Source organism: Rhizophagus irregularis, chromosome 27 (genome assembly GCF_026210795.1).
Source record: "Rhizophagus irregularis chromosome 27, complete sequence".
NCBI classification, from domain to species: Eukaryota; Fungi; Glomeromycota; class Glomeromycetes; order Glomerales; family Glomeraceae; genus Rhizophagus; species Rhizophagus irregularis.
In genome coordinates, this window is record NC_089455.1 from 2,118,560 (window position 1) to 2,144,149 (window position 25,590).

General features: G+C 25.1%; 4 protein-coding genes across 4 annotated transcripts; 2 read left to right on the plus strand and 2 right to left on the minus strand.

The window, feature by feature from the left end:
• Positions 1 to 3,518: 3,518 nt before the first annotated feature.
• On the plus strand, positions 3,519 to 8,151 carry OCT59_018332 (uncharacterized protein). Its single transcript, XM_066148714.1, has 6 exons — positions 3,519 to 4,100; positions 4,588 to 6,233; positions 6,596 to 6,722; positions 6,799 to 6,924; positions 6,999 to 7,176; positions 7,254 to 8,151. The coding sequence occupies exons 1-6, from the start codon at positions 3,788 to 3,790 to the stop codon at positions 7,675 to 7,677; spliced, it is 2,814 nt and encodes a 937-aa protein (XP_066004615.1). The 5' UTR covers positions 3,519 to 3,787; the 3' UTR covers positions 7,678 to 8,151.
• Positions 8,152 to 12,046: 3,895 nt separating this feature from the next.
• OCT59_018333 (uncharacterized protein) lies at positions 12,047 to 14,562 on the minus strand (the record flags this gene model as incomplete). The annotated part of the gene is made up of 4 exons (XM_066148715.1): positions 12,047 to 13,034; positions 13,128 to 13,312; positions 13,414 to 13,965; positions 14,047 to 14,562. The coding sequence occupies 4 exons, from the start codon at positions 14,560 to 14,562 to the stop codon at positions 12,047 to 12,049; spliced, it is 2,241 nt and encodes a 746-aa protein (XP_066004616.1).
• Positions 14,563 to 14,715: 153 nt separating this feature from the next.
• OCT59_018334 (uncharacterized protein) lies at positions 14,716 to 16,434 on the plus strand (the record flags this gene model as incomplete). The annotated part of the gene is made up of 3 exons (XM_025317332.2): positions 14,716 to 15,189; positions 15,262 to 16,174; positions 16,255 to 16,434. 3 exons carry the CDS (start codon positions 14,716 to 14,718, stop codon positions 16,290 to 16,292), a joined length of 1,425 nt encoding a protein of 474 aa, XP_025178433.2. The 3' UTR covers positions 16,293 to 16,434.
• Positions 16,435 to 23,897: 7,463 nt separating this feature from the next.
• On the minus strand, positions 23,898 to 25,272 carry OCT59_018335 (Uracil phosphoribosyltransferase synthesizes UMP from uracil). Its single transcript, XM_025317333.2, has 8 exons — positions 25,240 to 25,272; positions 24,988 to 25,129; positions 24,862 to 24,909; positions 24,695 to 24,794; positions 24,568 to 24,625; positions 24,408 to 24,474; positions 24,131 to 24,337; positions 23,898 to 24,061 (listed from the first exon to the last, which is right to left on the minus strand). The coding sequence occupies exons 1-8, from the start codon at positions 25,240 to 25,242 to the stop codon at positions 24,036 to 24,038; spliced, it is 651 nt and encodes a 216-aa protein (XP_025178434.1). The 5' UTR covers positions 25,243 to 25,272; the 3' UTR covers positions 23,898 to 24,035.
• Positions 25,273 to 25,590: the final 318 nt, after the last annotated feature.

The window sequence follows — 25,590 nt, forward strand, 5'->3', positions numbered from 1 at the left end:
TAAATTTACTATATATTTAAAATATGAATTTTTCTAACTATTACTAGGAGGTAATAATCATTAAAGACTAAAATTATGATGATTAACCAGCATTAAAAAAATATAGTGCTGGTAAAAATTGATAATTCTGGCCAATAGTAATGATTACTCCAGTAATTTAAAGTAAAAAACTTAAATTTCTTTAAAATAATTAAAATTTATATTATTTACAATTAATATTAAAAAATTCTTTAGTTTATTAAAATTAAAATTATATTAAATAAATTGCAATTAAAAATTTTTTTTGTAATTTAAAGTAACTGAAAATATATTTATTAATAATATGTTAAACTATTCCAATAAATAGTTTTATTTAATATCAATTTTCCTTCATTTTTGCCAAAAAATTGGATTTAAATAAACATTTTGTATTAAATATTATTGGCCAATTAGCTTTATTAATCATATGATTGTTTAAAATTTTTTGTATATTTAAAATTTTATTATGATCCTTTACTCTAATTTTTTTGTATTAAATGAAATTATTTGTTAGGGTAGCATTATTATAAACTTATATTAAAATAATGGAAAATAAATCTTCTATAATAAAAAGTGCTAATTTGCAATTTTTAAATATCTACTTGCTGTTTCCAATAAAAATTTACCATGTAATTTATAATAATTATTATTGAATAATCATTAATTTAATCATTTTATATTATAAATATTAGATTACTAATATAATATACAATAATATTATAATGGCCAAATTCAGTTTAGTTTATTAAAAAAAAAAGAAATTAAAATAATTTGTTTCAGTTTTATAATGTTTAAATAAAATAAATTTAATTATTTTTTACAAGAATAATTATAAAATATATAATTATTAATTTATAAAACTAAATAAATTCAATTGCTTATTTAAATAATAGGTTTAATTTCTTTTGTTTACTTGCAATAGATTAGAAGTTAAATTAAAAAATAAATTTAACTTAATATAATCTAATTTTATAATCTAATCTATATATATTACTTCAAGTATTTAACTTTATTGGGTAATATAATAATTAAATTAAGAGTGATATTTGTTTATCTTAATTATCTTTATTTGAAGACCTGAAAAAAAAAATCATTTTTGATCTATAAAATTTTCATTACTTGAGAAAAAAAATAATTAAAAAGGGGGTGGGGAAGATATAAAAAAAGAATATAAAGAATATAAAGAATATTGAGGGGTGGGTAAATTTTTGTTAATTTTAAAAATTCCTTTTGTTATTTTTCCGGCGGTAAAGTTTGACATGGGTACTAAAGTAACACTTGTTTAATAATTTAGGAAAAGATCATCTGTGTGTTTTTCAACATAATAACATCATATGACTGAATGCTACATAGTCAATAGAAAGGGTTTAAACCAAATATGGGTTAAAGCGTTAAAAAAAAAAAGTTAAAAAGGAAACAATTAAAAAATTAAATTCGGGGAAAAATTGTGTGATATTTGATATCAAGTTATGGTTTGTTTATTCACGGTAAGAACCACTCAAAAAGAAAACAAATTAGAAACAATGTTTATATTGTTTATTAAAAAAAAAATAGATTTTTTTTTTCTCATCAAAGAAATTCTTTTTTTTAAAAAAAACATGCATTATTTAGCCATTAGATATAGATATATAATTTGTTTACAAAAACGCCATGTTTCGTCGATTTTAAAAAATCATTTTCGGAATACTGCGGTCTTGCGCAATATAAACAATTCTGTCATGAGGATATAATGTTGATATTCCGCCTCATGGCACTAAAATTTTTTTAAAATATATATATATATATATATCTAAATTTATTACAGAAATTAAAAAAAATAATTCTATTAGTGGAAATAAATTTTTTAAAACCCTGAATCTTTATTTGGAGAATAAAGTCAATCTCTGCTTGGCAAACCAGCCCGCCTTTTTTTTTTATGAAACGATTTAATAATAATAATGATTTACCTTACATAAAAGATTTTTCTTTACATCACCTTTAAATAAAATAAACGTAAAATATAAATAAATATTAATTTTTTATATTGTTATAAAATGTTGTGTAAAAAATACAAATTTAATTTTGCATTTATATAAAAAATTTTTAAAAAAGATCATTTTAATAAAAAATTGTGTTTAACAGTTAACAGGTAAGGAAAAAAAAAATTGAGGTACATATTTGTTTTTTAATGTGGTAATAAGATATGGTTTAAATAAATGCATATATAGCATGGTCCAATAGGGTATCGAGGAAATTGTTGTTTATATTTATTAATGCATAAAAATTTCTTTCGCCGCAGTAAAATAATAATTTTTTTTTATTTGAAAAAAAGAAAAAAAAAAAGAACCACTTATAAAGCTTTATTCACCGATTTGTAACACTTTTGATTTAAATTTAAATGTTTGCAGCCTTTTTTATGAATTGTGTGAAATTAAATCGTGTAAAAATGGTTAGATCATGATTTGTGATTAGCGGCGCAGTTAAAAAAAAAGAAATTGTCGTGCAAAAATTATTTCCTGCTTAAATAAAAAAAAAATCATTTTTAATTTATATAATGCAAATTATAAATCACAACTTATTTACATGTTTTAAGCATAAAAAAAAGGTTTTGCTTCGAATTTGATGTTTTTTTTTAAATATATTGTTACATTTGTTATTTTTTTTTATATATATATTTTATTTTATATATAAAATAAAAATTTCCCCATTGTAAAAAATTTCCCGCCAAAAATCAACCGGACTTAATTGAATAATCACACTCTCTTCACATTCAAATAGCTACCATATAAATGCTAAGGTAACCTTATATATTATAACTCATTGGATAAAATTGGTTTTGTGCCTGAAACTAAAGAATCTCTGGTTTATATAATTCAGGGTCATGGAGTTTGATCTGCGAAAGAACGGGCTGTAATTTTCTTTGTTATTTATTTATACATCATATATTTTATGTTAGCATTGATCCCTTTCTCTAATCAACACACTCTTACCGCTTTTGAAAGGTACAGTATGCATCAATCAAGCTATAAATCAACTTTTATTATCTAGCTTATCTTTTAAGTAAAACGCCAATAATATAATCTATATCGGTCCCACGCGATCAAATAATTTTTTACTATTTTTTTTTTTATCCCTGATAATTTCTAATATATATAATTTTTTTTTTATTACAAATCCTTTTCTTTTTTTTAATGTTTATTATAAATAAATAGGTACTTTATTTATTTCCATTCACAAAATAATCCCTATAAACTGTCTCATAACCTTTTGATCTTCAACTTTGAGCAACGGGAAACAAAAATAATTTGTTTTTTGTACATGCCATCTTAAATATTTCAATTTACCGCGAACACACCATATCTAAACACAGGGATAGTTTCTTTTTTAGGTTCATCATTTCGGTTACACATACCCGAGCGACTCCATTTTGTAATCCCATTCAGAGGCAAGGTAGATAGTCACTCAACATTCAGTTTACATCGTTTCAAAAAAGATATCCCTGCACCTGTCGTCCTTCTTTCATTTTTTTTTTTTACTAAAAAAAAATATTTTCTATCTTTGTATCAGTGTCTTGTCTCTCTCAAAACCAAAAAAAAAAAAAATATTTTTATTTTTATTTTTTTTTTTAAAAAAAAAACATTTTATATTTACAAAAAATAAAAATATATGTTCCTTTAAAAAGAATAGAAAAGAAAAAATCCTTAAAAAACTATAAATAAAAAAAAAATAGATACAAAAATAATATAACGCGTATGTTGTCAGCGCTATAATTGCCAACAATATTTTCGCAATGCAAGCAAGTTCACTTCCGAATCCACCCTCGATCTTGGCTCAACTTTATCCAAGACAGCTGGAAAACAACGGCCTTCTCACCATACCCTCAATCGTAACATCTCCTTCCATACCTAGCTCAGTTTCCGAATCTTTTCTTTTCAATTATCAACAAGAACAATTGAATAGTCCCATTTCTCAGGCAATATCTGCACCAGTTACTCCTACAAGTAGTGTGACTCCTGGCTTCTCGCAGCCACCTAGAAGAGGTAAAGGAAATCAAAATGGAAGTAATACTACTTCTAATGACGTAAAGTCTAACGGTTCAAAAAGTAAGTAGTGAAAGTTTTTTTTATTTATTAAATTTAGGATAAACGCATGATTTAAATTTGGTTTTATATGACGGAGAAATAAAAATAACTAAAAAAAAAAGTTAAAAATTAGTAAAATAGAGAGTTGGATAGGATACAATTAGTCTACTGCGTTAGTGCTGCGTGAGAAAGTATTCATTCTATCGTTTTAAAATATTCATCGAGTAATTATTTAAATAGTAATAGTGACTTTATTTAAACTGATCGAAGTTGATCACAGTATTTTACATGTTAAATGACTAATTAATTAGATTGTAAATTTTTTTTTTTTTTTTTTTTTGTTAATCAATCTTACTAACCATATAATGATTATCTTTTCTTCAAAAAAAAATTTTCCTCTTAAAAAAAAAATTTTTTTTTTTCTGTCTCTATCCATCTATCCCATTATCCCATTATCCCATTATCTCTCTATCACCTCTCTATCCATTCCAATCAATCATGTCTCCAGGCAACAGTAATCTAGCGCATATCCCATGCAAATTTTTCAAGAGTGGAGCTTGTACTGCAGGAAAAAATTGCGTCTTCTCTCATAGCAAGGATCCTCCATCTGATAATTACGTTTGTAAATACTTTTTAAAAGGAAACTGCAAATTTGGAAGTAAATGTGCTCTTTCTCATACTTTACCAAATGAACGTAAATTAAGTTCAACCGGTAGAAATGGAAATGGCAAAAATGGAAGGAATAGTATTTCCAATAGTATCATTCCAGAAATTAGGTCACCTATGATGCTTCCTCAAGATCTTAATGATTATCAACCTCTTAATTCTCCTGGAATTCCTCCATTTACTCGTATTCCGATTAGTTCTTCTGAATATGCGAATAACAGACAGTTCAGTCAATTAACCGCCTCTTTGAATGATCCATCTGCTTACTCTGATGAGAATCATACCGCTCCAAGATTACGAAATATCAATAATAGTTTTAGTAACGATCATTTAACTGCACCAATAAATATTAACGGTCAGCAACGAAGATCACTTCCTGATATTTTTCATTTGGGTGGTCCAATGAATCATAATAATAATAATCATAATCATAATAATAATAATCATAATAATAATAATCATAATAATACTGCTGAATCTTTTGGAACTTCTCCATTTCATAATCCTAACAGCAAATCAATCTTTTTACCACTTTCTTATGTTAGCGATAGTGGTCTGCTATCGCCTACTGCTAATTCTCATCATCTTCATAGTATTCCTGAACTTCATGATTATTCACATGATACAGTCTTTGATGATTTTGGTGCTTATGAATACGAAGAATTTATTCCTTCTTCGTTGAATGACTTGTTGACTCCAACTGAACGTGAAAGACGTCGAAGTAGACAAGAAGAAACTTCTGAATTAAGTCCTAGGAGATTATTCAATGGTTCCTCTACGTTACATCCTTTGCATATAGATGGTCAACATCTTAATTATTATAATTCACATGTAGATCCTACACATATTCATTTTGCAGGAAGGTCTTTGCCTCATGGCATTGGTTTAGGATTAGCTGCTAATTACATGAATCAAAATGAAGGTCAACAAGTTAATAGTGCATATGGTGGTCAACATCCTTTTGGAATTCATTCTGGTACAAGTATGAGAAATAATACTTATGGTGAAGATTGGAATGATCAACACTCCCCCCTTAGTCCATTACATATTCACAATCAAAATAATCATCATTTCAATCATAATAACCCATCAGGTTATACTTCTGATCATCATGGTCCTTACTCGGGTACTCCAGCTATAAACATTCCATTACCTCACGAGGTTCATCAAACTGATACAAACTCTCCATTGTATCCTAGTTTCGGCATTATAGGCCGACCAAACGTAAATAATATTAATGGCAATGGTAATAATGCCAATGGTCGTCCAACAACGCCTCCAGATCCATTTAGTCCTTTTGTCAATGATGATGATATCTTCTTTAGCATGGAAGAGGATAAAAATGATCAAATGTCAGTAGAAGCTTCTACTCCGAAATCATCCGAACAACCTAAAACTCCTCTTTCATACTCTGCAATTACCAAAACGGGTTTGAAGGATTCTGGTGCAACTCCCGGACTCAGTATCGACTCGAGGCGTTATGAGCCGGTTTGTTGATATAAATATAATATATATATATATAATTAAAAAAAAAAAGACTTTCCTATGGAAAGTTCGATATGTATCATAATATTTTCAATTTTTGTTAGTGAACTATATATATTTTAAAAAAAAAATGATTTGAATGCAAAAAAATTTTTTATTTTTTGGGGGATGGGATTTTTATAATTTTTTTTTTTTCTTTTTTTTATTTATTCTTTGTATTGAAAGAAAAACTTAAAATAAAATTATAATAATAATTTTTTTTTTTTTGTTGCTTTAAGTTTTTAATGATGTATAAAATGGGAAATAATATCCTTTCTTTTTGTATCTTTTCTCTTTTATTATTTATTGTTTTGGCTAAATCATAGTTATGTCCTTTCGGAATGGCTGGAAACTGTCGATATGGAGATCACTGTCATTATCTTCATGGTATGCCTTGCCCTTCTTGTCTTAAACATGTCTTGCATCCCTATTCTACTCCTGAAGAACACCAAGGTATGATTTTGACGTTATTATCTGAAATTAAATTTAAGAAATTGTTTAATAAAATAAATTGCCTTTTAAAATGTAGAACACATTAATGAATGTATTAACAAGCAAGTCCAAGTTGCCGATGGTGTTAAACCAGAAGAAGTTGAATGTGAAATTTGCTTTGAGAAAGTTTTATCAAAAACAGACGCTCGTTTTGGTCTATTAAGTAAGTTATTGAGAAATTATTTTTATGTATTAAATTAAAGTGTAAAATCACGAGTATTGACAAATTTAAAATAGATTGCGAGCATGCGTTCTGTTTACAATGTATTCGTCAGTTGAGATCTGTGGATAATCAACTTACTCGTGCATGTCCCGTTTGTAGAACACCAAGTCACTTTATAACTCCAAGCACTACTTGGATTACAGATCGTGCTGAGAAACAAAGGGTGATCAACGAATATAAACGTAAATGCAGGTAAACGCGAAAATTTAACATTTAATTTCACTTTTTTTCTCTTTGAATCAAAATATAATTTATTTATGTTTTTTTAGCACAATTCCGTGTAGAAATTTTAATTATGGTGAAGGACAATGTCAATTTGGTGCTTCTTGTTTCTACGCGCACACTTATCGTGATGGCACAAAAGAGGAATTTAATGTTCGTACTATTCAAAATGGTGAAGAAGTTAAAGTCTTAGATAACGTTCGTTTATGGGATTTCTTGGAAGATTTTGCAAACAAACGCACAACTACCGAAAATTTAACCAATGAATATGGTAATGATAATAGCGGAATGTTGAATGGAGAGAATAACTACGGTGAAAATAATAATAATGATAATGAGACTGATTATTCTACGGTTACTCTCACTACTTTGATGTCAAATTTGTCAGTTGATTCACCAGTTTTCATACCTTCTGTTAATGGGTCTGCTGATTTCATGAAAAATGACTCAACTGAGGAGAAGTATTATTGATATCCTCGGAGAGAAACAAAGCAATTGAAATTAATTGATTTATAGAAATAGGTTAAAAAAAAAATAATAATAAGGCTTGCAGCATGCGATTTTTATCAAAAAAGGGAAAGAAAATCGTTTTCCGCATGCCCAAAAGTAGTTTCTTTAGTTAGATTATAAAAAAAAAATTGAGAGATCAAACGAAAAAAATTTTTTTTTATAAAAAAATTTTATGTACAAAATTAATTAGTTTGATCAAATCTTTTGTTATAAATAATATATATACAGTATCAATATCAATGTATACAACAAAACGAAAATATTTCTATTTTTTCTTTTTTTTATTTTTATTGCTTAAAAAAAAAAAAATTATATATATATATATAACTTGAATAATTAATCATATATTTCATTTTTTTTTTGTATTTATTTTTATAACTTTGTATTTTAGAATATATTATTAATATTATATTATATTATTTATATATATAATAATTGTCAATTAGTATATGTGGGATTTTATTTATAAATTTGACATGTATAAATTTGCATATATATATCATTATATTTTTTTTTTTATTGTTTAAATAAATAAAATTTTTACAAGTGTTAACATTATTTTCATTTAAAAATAAAATTATAATACAAATTTAGTTCAATTTGTTCAATTATTTTATGGTAAAATTAATCATAAAAAATATAAGAAATAAAATTATTATTTTTAAAAACAAAAATTATTAAAGATTATTTATTTATCTTATAATACTGAATCAGTGAAAAAAATTACTAAGTTAGACTTTTTTTTCTAATTTAATAAAAATAAATAATTTAAAATAATATTACTATTTTTAAATTTATAATAAAGATTTTTTTAAGTTAAAAAATGCTAGAAAAAAAATAAAATTTTTATTTTTTTTTTGTAAGTTTTTTTTTTTAAATTAATTAAAATTTCCAAATTTTTTACAATTAGTATAATTAGTATTGGTCAGTAAATAAAAGATATATTCCAGCAATTACTTTTAAAAAATTCAAATTAATGTATTTCAACTAATATTCAATTTTTATAAAATAATAACCATTAGATTTAACTTATTATTGAAAGAAATTTAATGAACTATAAATTTTTAATTTTTGACTATTATATTATAAAATAACTTAAATGCTATTTTAATTATTATACCTTAGTAAGTATTATTTCTATTAATATAAAAAATTTTACTTAATAAGATGAGTTTAATAAACAAAAAATCATTAAATCCAATTATTGGATATTAAAATAATGTATTTTGAAATTATATTAAATGTTTATATATATATATATGGAAAAATAATTATATTATATTTCTATCTCTATTATTTGCTTATATAATCCTTTGTTTTACAAATCTTCTTATTAAAACTCATACTATAATGGAAAATCCCATTTTCATTATTATCAATAAATAATAGTTTGTTTATTAAATAAAATAAATATAATCATTATTATTTTAGCCAATTGCTATTATAATTGAATTTTAAAAAATTTTATTAGTCATAAAATTATTTGTCTGATATATTACATTTTAAAATTTAACACAATAATTTTCAAAATATTATTATTATTAATAAAATAATTATGATTATTAAATTAAAAAAATTTTATTTAACTAAATTTAAATAAAACTAAAATTAGTTAATAATAATATCATTTAATATTAAATTTGATCGATTATTATTTTTATTAACTAAAAATATCTGATATATCACATTCAAAATTTATAATACAGCAAATTACAAAATATCAAATTCCTCTCAATGAGACAAGTCTAATGGTTATTATTTCATAAAAATTGAAGCAATATTGGCTGAGATATATCAATCTGAATTTTATAAAGCAATTGCCATAAAATTAGGAGACATGTTCAGTGGCTGTTAGTATTTTAAGTATCTAAACTGACTTCTAAAATGGATGTCATTTCCAGTAATCAATAACAATTCTTGCTATCAGAATGTGGATTGGGCTTATAGCCTAAACTTTAAGCCCTTTATACTAATTTTATAAATATACCATTTACAAAAAAATAAAATCAACATAAAAATCAAAATGAAGTTCACTGTTTTGTTCTTTTCTTCCTTAATTATCTTTATTACTGTCATGTTTGCTAGTGTTGTAAAAGAAATTCTGATTGCCTTCCTTTTTTATTAGGTGTATGCTTATAGGTAGGTATTTTAAAGCATATTGATATTATTTACCAATTCTGAGTAAATTAATCTTAAAATATATCGGTACCAGGTAACGGTAAAGTTGCTAATGCCGAAACCCCTTATATAGTGCCGAAACTGCAAAACTACTGCGAAACCTCTATAATAAATTTATCCGTAGTATCGGCATAATAAATAGTAATGTTTTATACAAGCATAGTTTTAGAATTCCTAATTTTTTATAAATTTATATGTAATTAAAAAACATTGTATATTGTTTTATTGTAATACTTTATTTTATATTATAACAATACTTTTATTGAAAAAAAAAAGTCCAACTCAGAATTCTTTGTAATGCTATCTTTTGCTTTTAAACTTTGGTAAATAAAAGATAAGCACTTTGGCGTAGGGTTTATTTCGCTGCCAATGTGATACATTTAGTGAGATATAAATAGGATGCTTTGAAGTTTTTCTGAGATGATCACAAGTTGTTGAAATCGGCGTAAATTATTATCGATAATAATCAATTGTCAACAGGAATGTTTTTTTTCTGTGTTATACCTAGAATTCCAATCCGTCATCCGACGGATAATCACATTTTGACAGTTGTACGCTCATTTAATTAATATAAAAGAGCATTTTTTTTTTAAGGATATCCTAAGAGCATAATACAGTATATAATTTAATAAATAAACTTTTTTTTCAAAAATGAAAGTGAGGAGAAATTAGGAACGGATTAAAATATCATCCGACGGATGAAAATTTCAATCTGACTAAGATTTCACCCCATTTATTTTATGTTCAATTAATTAAATAATGCATAGTCTGATCACCTTACATCGAATGCAGTTCCTAAATTATAAATTATGAAACATAAATGTCTCTTTCCAAAAATAAATGAGAAGAGATTGATCATCCGTCGGATGACGGATTGGAACTCTAGTTATACCACCAATTACTTTCAACAAAAAGATGTATGGAATTGAACTTAAACAAGGCGATGAACAACAAGAATTTTTGACTTTTAGTAATTATCAACGTAAATAATTTAGAATCTAATTTGAAGGAGTATTTATTAGCGTCGAAACAAATTAAGAAATCTAACGTTAATGTTTTGAACCAAAGTTGAAGGAGTAGGACTTTAATTCCATGAATAATCGGCTGATAATAAAAATTGTAATCTAAACCCTGAAAATTTGGGATGGTTTCTTTTTTAAATTTCATATAAGGAAATTTGATAGCATCAAGAAATTTACGACCTTTCTTAGTATTTACTGGCAATAGAATTTTTCAGAATTATGTGATTCTTGACTACTTTTATTAATTAACTGTTAACTTAATTATTCTATCGCCGCAAGAATTGGATAATCGATACTCTGTGATAATTTCCATAATTCCCGATATATTTCATTTGGCCATTCAGATGCATCTTGTCAAATATAGCATCATCAAGTGTGGTTCCACCAAAATCTTCATGATCGATAGATAACGGATCTTAAATCAACATCATCAGTCTCATAATCAATTTCACTATTTTCCTCATTTGGATTTAAATCATGGTCACGAGATTCTACATTTTGTTTTAACGTTATAGTATATTGTAATTATTTAGTTAAATATTTCAAAAAAAAATTAGTTCGCTTTCTTCCTATGTTTTCAGTCTTACTTTTTCTAAACAAATCCAAAATTTGGAATTGAATTAGTTTCCGCTATTTTCAAAGGATATTATTGGAAAATTATCACCTCAATAACTTCGACTTTGTACAAGACGAAAAAGTAATCCTTCAGAAATTTCAACAAGAAATAATATCTATATCCAACATTAAAAATCGTAATATTCGATTGACTCATTGATATGTAACATCTGAATTCCTAAGATGATATAACTAGTCAAAAGTTAATTGATTAACTATTTGGAAGTAGAACCTGGTCTTTACAACGTTTTGATTAAGGTTCCGCAAATGATTCAGATTCCAAAGGAATCGTTCTCTTTCAAAATTTATAATGTAACTATATAATAATCATATTATTTTATAAAATTTTTCAACAATGCAATTATAAATACTGGCTAAATTGAACAGACTACCTGCTTTAAAACTAAACCTTAATGTTAATCTACTAATACTACAAGTAATTTGAAATTATAACAAATAATAACATTTTTTACATGATTTAAATAATCTATTATACATTTGAAAATATTTTAGTATTAATTATTGTCAGAATCATAAATGTTCACTTTCAATTCTTTCAATTTCTCAGTTGCTTTGGAATTTCCATTCAGAGCAGCTAATTTTATATATTTCAAAGCAGCTTTCTCATCTTTCTCCTGACCAAGTCTTCCATTAAGATAGATATCCCCTAAATTATGCATGGCAACATGATTACCATTTTCAGAAGCCAAATTTAAGTACCTAAGGAACTCTGAAATTTTGTTTTGGTCTGTCTTAAAATCCTTCGTGGCTGCAATAGCAAATGCATAACAAAGCTGTGCACTGGGGATACCATCATCAGCAGCTTCCTTATAGAGTTTAGTAGCTCTATCAAGATCCTTTTTGACAAATAAACCATTTTGTAAATAATATCCTTGCCAGTATTTCGCGTGAGCATTTTCAAATTTGGCATTCTCTTCAAAGCATTTCCAGGCCTTTTCATATTCTTTATTTTTATGAGCAGCAATTCCTTCTTCAAGAAGGGGTACTGTTTTTATGGGGTCAGGAAGGACATCGACAAGGGTATATTCCTCATTAAATGGTGGCAAATGAAAATCTTTGGATTTGGATCCATCCAAATCGATGGATTTATCAGGAAGAAGCCCAGAAGAATCATCAGAGATCACGTGTTTTGAGGCTAAATTTTCCAATGTCAAAAATAGTCGTGCAATACTTATACGTTCATATGGATTCTGACACCAGGCTTGAATTATATTTTTTATAGTCCAAAGTATAATGTAAGCATCAATTGAACAAAGAAAAGTAATTTTGTTATTTATTGCAAGGACAAAAAAAACATGAATAATCATACCTTGCCTAATAATATTTGCAAATTCCTTTTGAATTTCTTTATCTTCTGGGCTAGCAGGACCAAAATTGATTTTTTCTCTTCCACCCATCTTAACATAAGATGATATTTCATCAAACTTTCGATTTTCATAAGGAATCCTTTCGAAACATAGTTCCCATATAAGCATTCCAAAACTATTTAAATGACATTACATAATTACAAATTAACAATACGGAAAATCATGTTAAAATGTAGTACGTAGTTAAAAATATGAATTTTCTTTTAACCTAAAAATTTCACATTTTTGAGTGTAGCCTCCTTTTGTGTATTTATCATATTCCGCTTCCGATATTTTTTCTGGTGCTAACCAATTAATGATTTTTAAAATACCAGATTTAATATTTGAGGTTACGTCTCCTGTCATACGAGAAAGTTCAAAATTTGCAAGCTTTGGTTCTAAATTTTTGGTTATCTAATTATCATTAAATCGTGATGAGGAAATAAAATTATTCATGTTATGTTTTTTTAAGTATTATTCTTATTATTTAAATTAATTAGTGCCGTTACACATACCATCACATTTTCACATCTGATATCGTGATGAAATATATTAGCACCATTTAGAAACATGATACCACGACAAATATCGAGAACCATATGAACTTTTCTGTTCCATGTGATATCATATTGTTTGTAAACTTCTTTTAAATTTCCTTTTTCCGCCCATTCGAGAACCATAACAATATGATTATCAACATATGAAATTCCATAGAATAGGAGAATATTACGTGATTCACTTATTTTTCCCAAAATTGCAAGATGAGTTTGAGTTCTTTGATATTCAAGAGTATCTTTCTTTGGGATGATTATAGGTTTGCATGCTACTTCTATACCTTGTTTATATATTTTTCTAACAAGAAAAGGATCATTGCCACGTTGATCAGTCTTCCGAAAAATTGGTGGATCAGCTAAGAATGTTGAATCAACTTCAGGTGCATGAACTTCGGCAAAAATTGATATGCTATTTGTACTTGAAGCTTGTGTTTTTAAAAGTTCTACGGATTGATAAACCATATTAACCTTCTGGCTAAGACCATCAATACCACCTTCAACTTTTTTAACAAACTGATGTGAATGAAAAGCAATTTATGGTTTAGTGAACAGTAATTAGTTGAATAACCTATTAAAACAAATAATATTACATACTTCTAATGTTTCAGCAATATCTTCCTCAAGACTGACATTATCAATTTTTTTTTGTTCATCACTACTAATTATCATTGTAAAAGACAAATCTTTCATCGCCGTATCATAATCATCAATCAATTCAGTGAATTTTCCCTTAATAGCTGTTGATTTTAGATATTTCCTGAAACCATGAAGGTTTGTAACATCTCCAGCGAAATCTTTAATTTTTTGCAAGATCTCCTTAAATTTTACGAAAGATTTATAAAACGCTTGTTGAAGAAATAAAGCTTCATTTTCATCTTGTCTTCGTTGTAATATATTCACAGCAAATTCAGCTGCTTCTGCACGAACAAGCAATGCCTTGCAGATTTTTTTGTTATATTGAGCGGTTTCATAAATTTTAATAATTTGGCTGATTAAATTAGTTACTGTATTGATCAAAGGCATATAAGGTTTGATCGCATTACCGATAATATTGGCGGTATCAAGGGTACCCTTAGCGAACTCTATTCCGGTAGTGGCAATAGAATCCATTATATAAATTTTGATGAGATGTTGGCACTTTGCAGGTATTTATGTAAATGCAATCTGCATACGTAGTGTCACGATTTACGCCTTAATGTAGTGTCACGAACTGCGTGTCAAAAAAAAAATCTTGTTTTTCGTTAATTCGAATTCAAAGACGAAATGGATTCCCGAGACGAAACAGAAATTCCAAAAAAATCCATCGAAAATATGCAAACATCTTCATCTTTTGATGATATTATTAGATTTGAAGAATATGGTGTATGCTCCCAATGTCAAAAATTTAATACAAATTATGGATGGTGTATATTATGTGATCCTAAAAAATTGAATCAAGGGTGGACGAGTGGAAATACAGAAATTGATGAATTTATCAAAGAAACTCAACTCATAGCTGAGTCATATACGGAGAATTTTCTTGAATGGATTCCATTTGATAGATTCGAAAATATTGTTAAGATAGGGGAAGGAGGATTTAGCACCGTTTATCGTGCAACTTGGATGGATGGATATAGAGTATTATGTTTTGACAATAATTTATACGAACAGAATGTACCATCACGTAGCAAACCAGTTACAGTGGCATTAAAAACTCTGGGAAAATTTATGAAAGCCTCAAGTGATTCTTTACGAGAGGTAGTGTATTTGAACCTATAAAAAACAATTAAAATCGTATTAACAAAATTTTTTTTAAAAAAATTCTAATAGTTTAAAACTCATTATAATTGTGGTAGATTGACAATCCAAGTATATGGATTTACCCAACATACATCTACTAAAGAATATATGGTGATTCTCACATATGCTGATAAAGGAGATCTTCGGGACTATTTATCTTCTAATTTTTGCAATCTCAATTGGGAAAAAAAATTAACATTGCTTTACACATTATCTAAAGATTTATTCCCAATTCATAATGCTGGCTATACGCATGGTGACTTTCATAGTGGAAATATTTTACAATTAAGTAATAAAAGTGATCTTAATGACGATATTATTGCATCATCTGCTCCTGCATCATATGCCGCAATACAGTATGTTCCTAATTTAGATACAGATATTTGTTCATACATTGCTGACTTGGGATTATCAGCTCCTAAAGGTAAATTGAATGATGAAGTATATGGTGTATTGCCATATGTTGCGCCAGAGGTTTTACGTGGAGATCCATACACAGCTGCTGCTGATATTTACAGCTTTGGTATTGTGATGACAGAAGTATCGACTGGCAGGCCTCCGTTTAAGGATTATCCATTTGATATCAGTCTTGCACTCAAAATCAACAAAGGGTTAAGGCCAGAATTTGCAGAAGGAACTCCAGAATGTTATATTAAATTAGCAAACCAATGCATGGATAATGACAGTTCAAAACGACCACGTATAAAAAGAATTCAGGCAATATTGTTTAATTGGAGAAATATAATTCAAGGAATGCAAGGGATACTAGGAGATTCATCTGCAGGGGAGATTAAAATCAAAAAAGAATTTGAAGCTTCCGATAAAATAATTCCTATTTTTACAACAACCTTGCAAAAACATCAAGAAGTTTACAGAAGCCAGCGAATTCCAAATTTAATAAATTATGATGATGAAGTTCAAAAGAACTCCTCTAATGCTACAGGTAATGGGCAAATAATCCTTTTTAATGCATGATATTTATTTTTAGTTCAAAATGTTTAATTTATATTTGATCTTTTTTAGATTCTCTTGAAAATTTTTCGATTTCTGACTTTGATTAATTTACATCTACGGATAAAATTCATACGTGATATTCATTTCACACCAGAAAAGTAATACGTATCTTACGCGAAGGATGATCAAAACATTACGTAAACTAAATTCGATATGATAATGATAATAAAAATTTTGTTTACCTTATAAAAAATATCTATACTGTAAATTAGACATAAAGTTCGTAAGATGTGGTACATCATGTAAAATATTTTGTTAAATAATAAAAATTGTAAAAATAAAAAAAAAAAGTGGTGAAATCGAAAATAAAGAATAAACTGTAATTAAATACTCGAATAAAAAAAATATGCTTAACAAAATTATCATCAATTAATATAATAGAATTATAATTGTAAACAATTTTTTTTTTAAAACTTTCATAACCTTTTTTTTTTGCAAAAAAAATTTTATTTATAAAAATAATTTTTGATAAATTGTTTTACCAAACACTTTTGTTATTCCATCAATTCATTTATTTTTCATCTATTTTTTTAATTTTATTTTTTTCGCTTGTTTCTTCGATTTGAAGGCTGCACTTTAATTTGTATCGAGTTTACGGTTTACCACATGTAAAATGTGCAGTTAATACTTGTGCTAAAATCAACTATTTAGATTTTTATACAAAATTGCGCTCCGAACGTAAAATTTTTTGCTCCAAAAGCCTCTAAATAGCCTTAAAGCCAACTGAAACCGTGAATATGAATCAAGATCGTCAAAATTTCATTTCTGCTTTCGTTAACAATAAAATAACTAAATAATTTTTTATTAATTAACAATAATTTCGGGATAAATCAGACTTTATTTAAAGATTCCTAATAGTTAAAAAATATGTAAATTTATATTTGTATATACTAAAAGAAAGTGCTTAACAATGAAGCTACTGATATTTCGGACAATAGCAACGGTTATGGTGAAGAGTACATCCAGGATCACAGCGCAATTGAGCTTTAAAAATAAATTTATTTATTTTTTTTTTTTTAAAAAAAGGAAAGAAAAATTAAACATAATAAAATAATAAGCTTTATTTAATTATTAACCTTCAGAAACCGACGCTAAGGCTGAAATGATTACGATCACGTAAAAAAGAGTTCTGACATTCATGATTTTTTAAAAAGTTTTATTTTTCGTAAAGAATTATATTTCGATTTATTCAATGTTTTTTTTATTAAAATATGAAAGATTTATGATATTTTACGTCCTGTAAAAACATAACACCAAGTGATTATATATCGTTATTCCAAAATTGATCGACATCAGGTGGTTTGGTGTTTTGAGAGTTGGGATGGTAAAGTCCTAGGTCCTGGACCTAAAGACCTGGTCCTAGGACCTAGTCTGCAGATCTTTAAGGACCAGGTCCTAAATAAATAGTCCTAGCAATATCAATATATATTAGATAGAAATCAAACATAGGCCATAAGTAAAATTATATTATGTTTAAATTATATACTGTATAGTTTGCTAATTATAAAAAATGCACTGCGATATTGCAATGCAATTTTTATATAATTAAAATCATATAAAAAAGTGAGTTGCGATATTGCGATTATATTAAAATCATATAAAAAGGTGAATCGCAATACCGCAATTCACTTTTTTATATAGAATCAATATAAAAAAGTGAATCGCAATACCGCAACTCACTTTTTTATATAAAGTCAATATAAAATAGTGAATTACAATACCCAACTCACTTTTTATATAAAATCAATATAAAAAAGTGAATTCCAATACCGCAACTCACTTTTTTTATGTAAAATCAATATAAAAAAGTGAATCCCAATACCCCAACTCACTTTTTTTATATTTAGTTATCACTAGATCCATAATAACTTAGTTCAGAACCTGGTCTACAGGTCTGTTCAATAGGACTTATAGGTCCCAGGACCAGGACCGGACCAGGACCGACCACCATCTCTACGGCAAAAACACCACTAAAAAATTTTCAGTAATGTGACTTGACAAGTTTTATTGGTCAGATTTATTTTGTACAACATTATAGAGAAAAATTTTTGCAGCTTTTTTCAAGGAAAAAAATAGTGAGAGAACATTTACTTGTAATTTTTATAAAAAAAATATATAAAGAAATATTTATTTAAATATTTCTTATCAGTTATAATCCTTTTCACTTTATAAAATTTATTGTTGGTTTTTTTTTATTAAAGTAAGTGAATAAATTATTTATTATTTTAGAAATTTAACAATAAATTTTCATGTTATTTAATAATAGTAATTTTTTTTTGTTTTTTTTTTTAATGATTTATATATGCTTTATTGATATGTAGTTTATATACCATACAAACAACTGAAATTATCATAAGCTTTAATAATAGTAATTAAAAGATAATTTTTATAATATATTAAATGGAAAAGTCTTATTCTTATTCAAAACTTGATAAAATACAATAAGTTTAAGAAAATAAAATAAAATAAATTATAATAAAAAAATAATATATATTTCAAGATGAATTACTGGAAAAAACACGCAAATACAAAACAGTTAGGATAAGAACTGAGAAGTAAGAACTGTAAAAAATATTACTTTTCATTGATATAGTATCTATTATTTTTAGATTAGTAGTATAAAGTCACATTACTGAAAATTTTTTGGTAAAATTTTTGAGGTAGTTGGTGAGATCAAAGTGGCATATATTTGGACTATTATAGGTTTTTTACTGTGGTTTAGTTTAAATTGGAGGGATTGTTTGAAATGAGATGGATATTCTTTTGGAAATTAACACATGATACTAAAAAGTTTCCATTTAATTTACTCTTAGATAGTTTATTAACTCTGGTAATATAGTTATTTAGAAAATTTGTTTTTATTAACCAGTATAGGAGGTATTCATATTGGCGGATTTGTTCACTTTTGCATAATGCTAAATTTTGAATGATTTTCATAATATCTGTCACCCAAAACTGGTTTGTAATGTCATAAAATCACCTGATTGAATATCACTTGACTAAATAATAAGTTGAGTGAAAATCTATATTTGCGAAATTTAAATTATTTAACGTAAAATAGACACAAAAAAACCCATTTCGTTAACAAAAAACCCATTTCTTACCTGCATAGTATTTTTAATGTGTATGATTAGAAAGTAAGTATGTTTTAATAAAACAAAAAGTAAAATAAAAATTTATATAGACACAATAGCTATGAATATTTATAAAAGTATTCTAAGACTCATTTAATATTTAAAAATTTTTTTTTTTATAATAACTTTTATAAAATTGTCTATTTTTTGCATTTTTCAAAACATATTATTAAGAGACAGATCGTCATTCAATCGGAGAAAATGATCGACATTCTATAATTAATTTTACGGGCTTTGTAATTAATAAAAAAAAATTTTTTGGAATTTCTTGTTCTTTACTATAAATTTTTTTCCAATAAGTGAAAAAAAACAGTATACAATAACTTTCATGTCCAAAAAAAATATTTCATAAACTTGCACTATAGGTATACATATGTAGTTTTAGTAGAAACTGTACAGGTTTAACAAAGAATGTGAATATTAAAAAGATTCAAATAAAACTAAATAAAGATTTAAAAACTAAATAAAAAACCAAATATAGCTTAGTTACGGTGAAAAATGTTCAAAAATTTTTCATCCAATATTTGGGTTAATAGGAAATTTACCGTCAGAATCTTGCGTTCTTACATAGAAAAGTCAAAGACGCGAAACTCTAGCGATTTCAAACTTTGCAAGTGGCTTAGCTAGGATTGTCACTATTAATTACCGTCTTTAAAATTTGTGTATCATATCACATGATGATATGACAATCCGGTAAAAAAGGAGTATTAGCCATTTTTAGCGATAATTTGCGTAAATCGGCATTATTAAAATTCTCCGGTTGAGTGGCGATTTGTCCCTTAATTTTTATTTATCTTGCTATAGACAAAATAGGAACTTTTATATTCAAACAAATTGTAAGCATATGTATTATTGATTTTTACATAAAAAAGATTTGAAGCTATTGTATAAAGTGAGATTCCACAACAGATATTATCAGTATTGCTAAGAATAATATTTATTGTATTTTGGTTTAAAAGAACTATTTATCAAATTTATCAAATTATTGTATTAATAAAACCAAATAAAATTTTTTTAATGTTCGTCCCAGATCCTACTGTACCATATGTAATAATTTGTGTAATAAAAGTACCTTAAAATAAACATGTTAATTAGAGGGTGAACAAATCTGCCGATATGTTACCAACTAGAGGCTAGCAGTTTTAATTTACAGATATGGATTATATTTTACTTGAATTTTAACTTGATGTATCAGTGATAGTGTTTTTTTTGGATTTTTATGCTGTGGAGTTTTTGTTTTATTGCACATATTCTTTACATTAGACCTTCTTTCTAAATGTATTTACCAGTTTAAGTAAATTATTTTGCAATGGTAATTTAGTAGTATTGTCTCAATTTGTAATTCTTTATGTAATATTTTGCTTAAAATCGCATCATATTAGATTTCTAACTAATATCTATTAATAAAATAAAAATACTTATGAATATGCCATAATGCCATATATATTTAGAAAAGCATAAGCTTTATATTATTTATATACATGGAATAATAAATGCTTATTTTTACAGCAGCTATAAATTCTAAATATCGATAAATTAAAAATTGTCACGTTAGCTACTGCAAGTTATATAAAACTAAGTTATTCACAGTCTTCTTGAATTAAAAATTATTCAAGTATTATTTATATATCTAGTATAATGTTTAAATTATATAAATTAATATTTTTGTTTAAAAAACTTATATAATAAGTTTCAATATATAAAGTAATTTAACAATAACTTTATCTTTTTATTTTACTGCCAGTACATTTAAACAATTTTAAATACAATAAATAGTAAGTATTTTAAATATTATTGTTATATATATAAAAATATTTATAGTAATACTTACACTTTAAGTCACCTTTTTTTACTTTTTAGTATTTTACATTCTTTTTACCATCTGCTGTATATTTTATTCCACCTTTTATTCTATTTTTAATTATTTTTTTTACATTTATAAAATTAATTTTACTTATAATTATTATTTTAAAAACATTCATATATAAATCATTAAAAAAAAAAAATTATTTTAAAAACATTGAAAATAATTTAGATTATTCTATTATTATTGAAAATATTGTTATTTCTACTAAACAAAAGTTTATTTATATATTTGGCTTGAATTTTTTTATATTTTCAAAATAATTATTAATTATATTTATTTAAATTTGAAAGATTTTAAATAAATTATCTAAAATCTAAAGATATAATTTAATAAAGTTTATATATTAAAATTAAAATCAGAAAAATACAAATCTTATAATTATATTTATTGCATTTTTGCATTTTTGCATTTGTAATTGAATAACAAATAATTCTATTTAAAAAAAAATTAATTAAAGTAATGTTTTAGAAAAATATTCTATTGTAAAAATTATAAAAAAAAAAAAACAAATACAGTAAGTATACCTCCATTAAGATCAAATATAAATATGTATTTATAGAAGATATGTATTAAAGTTGTTTGTTAAAACCTTCCCAAACTTCCGCAATTAGTTTTGCCAAAATTTTACTATAAGTTTATTATAATTTTAATAAGATTTAGTATTTATAATAAGTTTTGTCAAGTTTTGCTTTTTTTAGAATTTTGCTAACTTTTTAATAAAACTTTAATATAGTTTTGATAAAGTTTCACTATTTCAGCATTTCTTCAACTTGTTAAAACTTCTTAGTATTTCTAGCAACCTTAATATACATTTATATGATTTATAAAATTTTATATTATAGATGTAAAAAATATACTTTATTATTATTTATTATATTATTATTAACTTTTCTATATTTAAAACCTATTATTATTAAAATATAACTATTATATTATTTAATTAAATTTATGTATATATAATTAGTGAATTAAAATTTAAAATTATGTGAATATATTTAAAAATATATTTTAATATAGATGAATGTATTTAACTATTAAATCTTAAGTTTAGAATTGAACTGAATTTAAAAGTATATTTATAAATAAAGTATTAAATATATTTATAAAAGGTATACTTAAAAAAATTAATTATAATTATATTAATAAATTATGCAAATTTATTTCTTATTACAGTCAACTCTTAATATAACGAAGTTGGTGTTCAGGCTGATCAGGCCTTCGTTATAGGAATATTCATTAATATGATGGGAAAATCTGGCATAACCTGTAAAATTTTTGTATATTATGGTATATTGTCATATAATAATTGTATCTTATAATGCAAAAATGCAAGTTACATAAAATATCATCATTATATTGAAAAAAATTCGTTATGAAAGAAAATTCGTTATTAAAAGGAGTATTTTTCATATACGGTTTATAAAATTTACTTCATTAAACGGTATACAGCATTTAATTAGTAAAATTCGGTATAATGAGATTTTTTTCATATGTTAAAATCTGTACTATACTGAAGATCCGTTATATTGTAAAATTCGTTATATCAAAATTCATTATAAGAAGAGTTGACTGTAATTTGTAAAAAAGAATTAAAGTATTATATAATAAAACTTATGATTCTATAAATATAAATATAAATAAAACATATATTGTTATAAATTTAAAAAAAAAAATAATTAAATGAAAATAAAAGTAGCAAAAATTTAAAATGTAATAATTCAATAAATAATAAATATAATTATACATTTATTTTAATTAAAATTATTTAACTTAATTTTTTTGGTTATTACAAATTATAATAGTTTTTTCAAAAAATTTTATGTCTAACATAATAATAATATAAAATTTTTTTTTTGTATATATAGAAATAAAAATATTAAAGTTAATTATTATTAAAAGAAAAAAATTTTAATTGATTTTAAAAAGACTTATATAAAGCAATTTTGAGTATTATAATTTTTATAACTATGTTTTGTAATTACTATATAAAATTTATAAAATCATAATTGTCAGGAAAAATTTTCACTACTTAATTTTTAAAGTTTTTAAAGTTTAATTTATTAAGTAAAATTTCAAGAAAAATTCATGGAAATTTTCTCTAATACTGAAGTTTAAAGTCCAATTAACAAATTAAAATTATCATTTTTTTAAGACTAAATTAATTATAAAAAGAATTATTTTTTTTTAATTAACTAAACTCTTTATCTGAAAAATTATTTAATATAGCAGGTAGTTTGTTTATTTAATTTATTTAATTCTATTATTACATATTTATATAAGATTAAATTCATATAAACATTTTGTATCAAAATATATTATTTAATAGCTGAATATTTGAAGTTGAAACGATATGCTTTAAGTTCATACGTACATTAAAAAAAAAAATTTAATTAGAACTTTAGATCTTGATCTTTTTGTTTCTCATATTAGTAGAGAGAAAGAAAATACATAAACCTATTCCACTTATAAAAATTAATCAGATAAAGTTACAATAATAATAAAAATTACATAGTATCAAATTTTTAAACACTAATCTCACGTGATACATAAAGACGACAAATAGGAGCAAAAAAAAACTAAGTAGTTAACAAACGAGGGGTGATACGGTATGACAACTTTACATTCCCCAACTCTAACGTCAATAAAGCCATTGCGATAAATAAATTTTAATTTAATCATTTATTATCATTACAATACAGTAAAAAAATAAGTATACATATAATTATACATTTCTTTAACAATAAATTTTCATTAATTATATATGATAAAAAAAAATTCCATTTTGCTTTTTAAGGAAGGGTGAAATATCTATCACCTATAAAACAAAGATTTGGTTAAATTTTCATTTTAAATATTTAAAAATTAATATAAAAATTACACTTACCAAAATCGCCTAAACCAGGTATAATATATTTCTTATCATTTAATCCTTTATCAACACTGGCTGTCACAATTTTAAGTTCAGTATATTTTTTGGTAACAGCTTCAATGCCTTCGGGGGCAGCAACTAAATTCAGGAATAAAATTTTGTTTTCTTTTACTCCATGAGACAATAATACTTCGATAGCTTTAATAGCTGATCCACCAGTTGCTTTAATAAAATTGTTTTAGAATTTAATTTAAAATATACGTAAATATATAACTTTGTATGTTATACGTACCAAGCATTGGATCCAATAAAAGAACATATCGATCATCTATATCTGGAGGTAATTTAGAATAATAAAGCTAGAAAATTTTATAAAAATTTTTTAATTTCATCGATAACGTAAATCAACCTTCTTTAATATCGCAAATTATTTTACCATTTTTAATATTTACCTTGGGTAGAGCCGTCTCTTCATCACGTTGAATCAAGATCTTTCCAATTCTTACACTCCTAAATATCCATAAAATTTTAAGACAAAACAATTTTTTTTAAAAAAAAAATATTAAGAATGAAGTAAACCTGCAACAGTCACGTAATCCTTGTTCCATAGATTCACCTGCACGCATAATAGAAACACCACATATCTTACCCTTGAAACCAACACCTTCATATTTGGTACCTAATTTATTAAGAGATAAAATTAGTCAATCCAACTAATTTTAAAAGAACACGATCATTTAAATTACTTGTTGGAGTGACAATAGCTTTCTCCACAACAGGCAAATGATTTAATCCTAAATGTCAGGAAAAAAACGCGTTATTATTAATTGTAAAGCTAGAGTAAGGAAATTGTAGTTCAAAAAAACATTTACCTTCTTCCACAAGTAACCTAATGATTCTATTCGAATAGAATATAAAGTCACCGCGGTTCGTATTTTTATCTCGAATAATAGTTAATAAAGCTTCCAATTGGTTGGTTTGGGGAAGGCATATTACATTAGAAGGAAGGTCATGCTACTTTATATAAATTTATATAATATATTTTTTTTTTAAAGGAGGATATGGTTAGAAGTAAATATGGCGTCGTAAAAGAAATACAAATATAAATATTCGAACAATGCTACCATTTTTTTTCAGTTTCTTCTAAGAAGGTTATTAGTGGGAAAAAAAAGAAAAAAAGAAAAAAAAAACTGGTACTTGAATTCTGTTAAACTTTTGTTTATGTTGAAAGATCACCAGTGACGGATATGGTAATATTCGGCATCACGATAGTTCAATTAAGTTCTCTACTGGTAAAGTGACGATCAAATTAATCACATGATTGTCATCCAAAACTTTAAGGTTAATTTGATTGGACAGATCTGCACGGATAACGATATGTTAGTAAAGCCGGGATGTTGTTCACGCACGTTTTCCCTATTTTATCCATTATTCCGAAATATTTTCGGCTTAATATATACTGATGGGAAAAAACT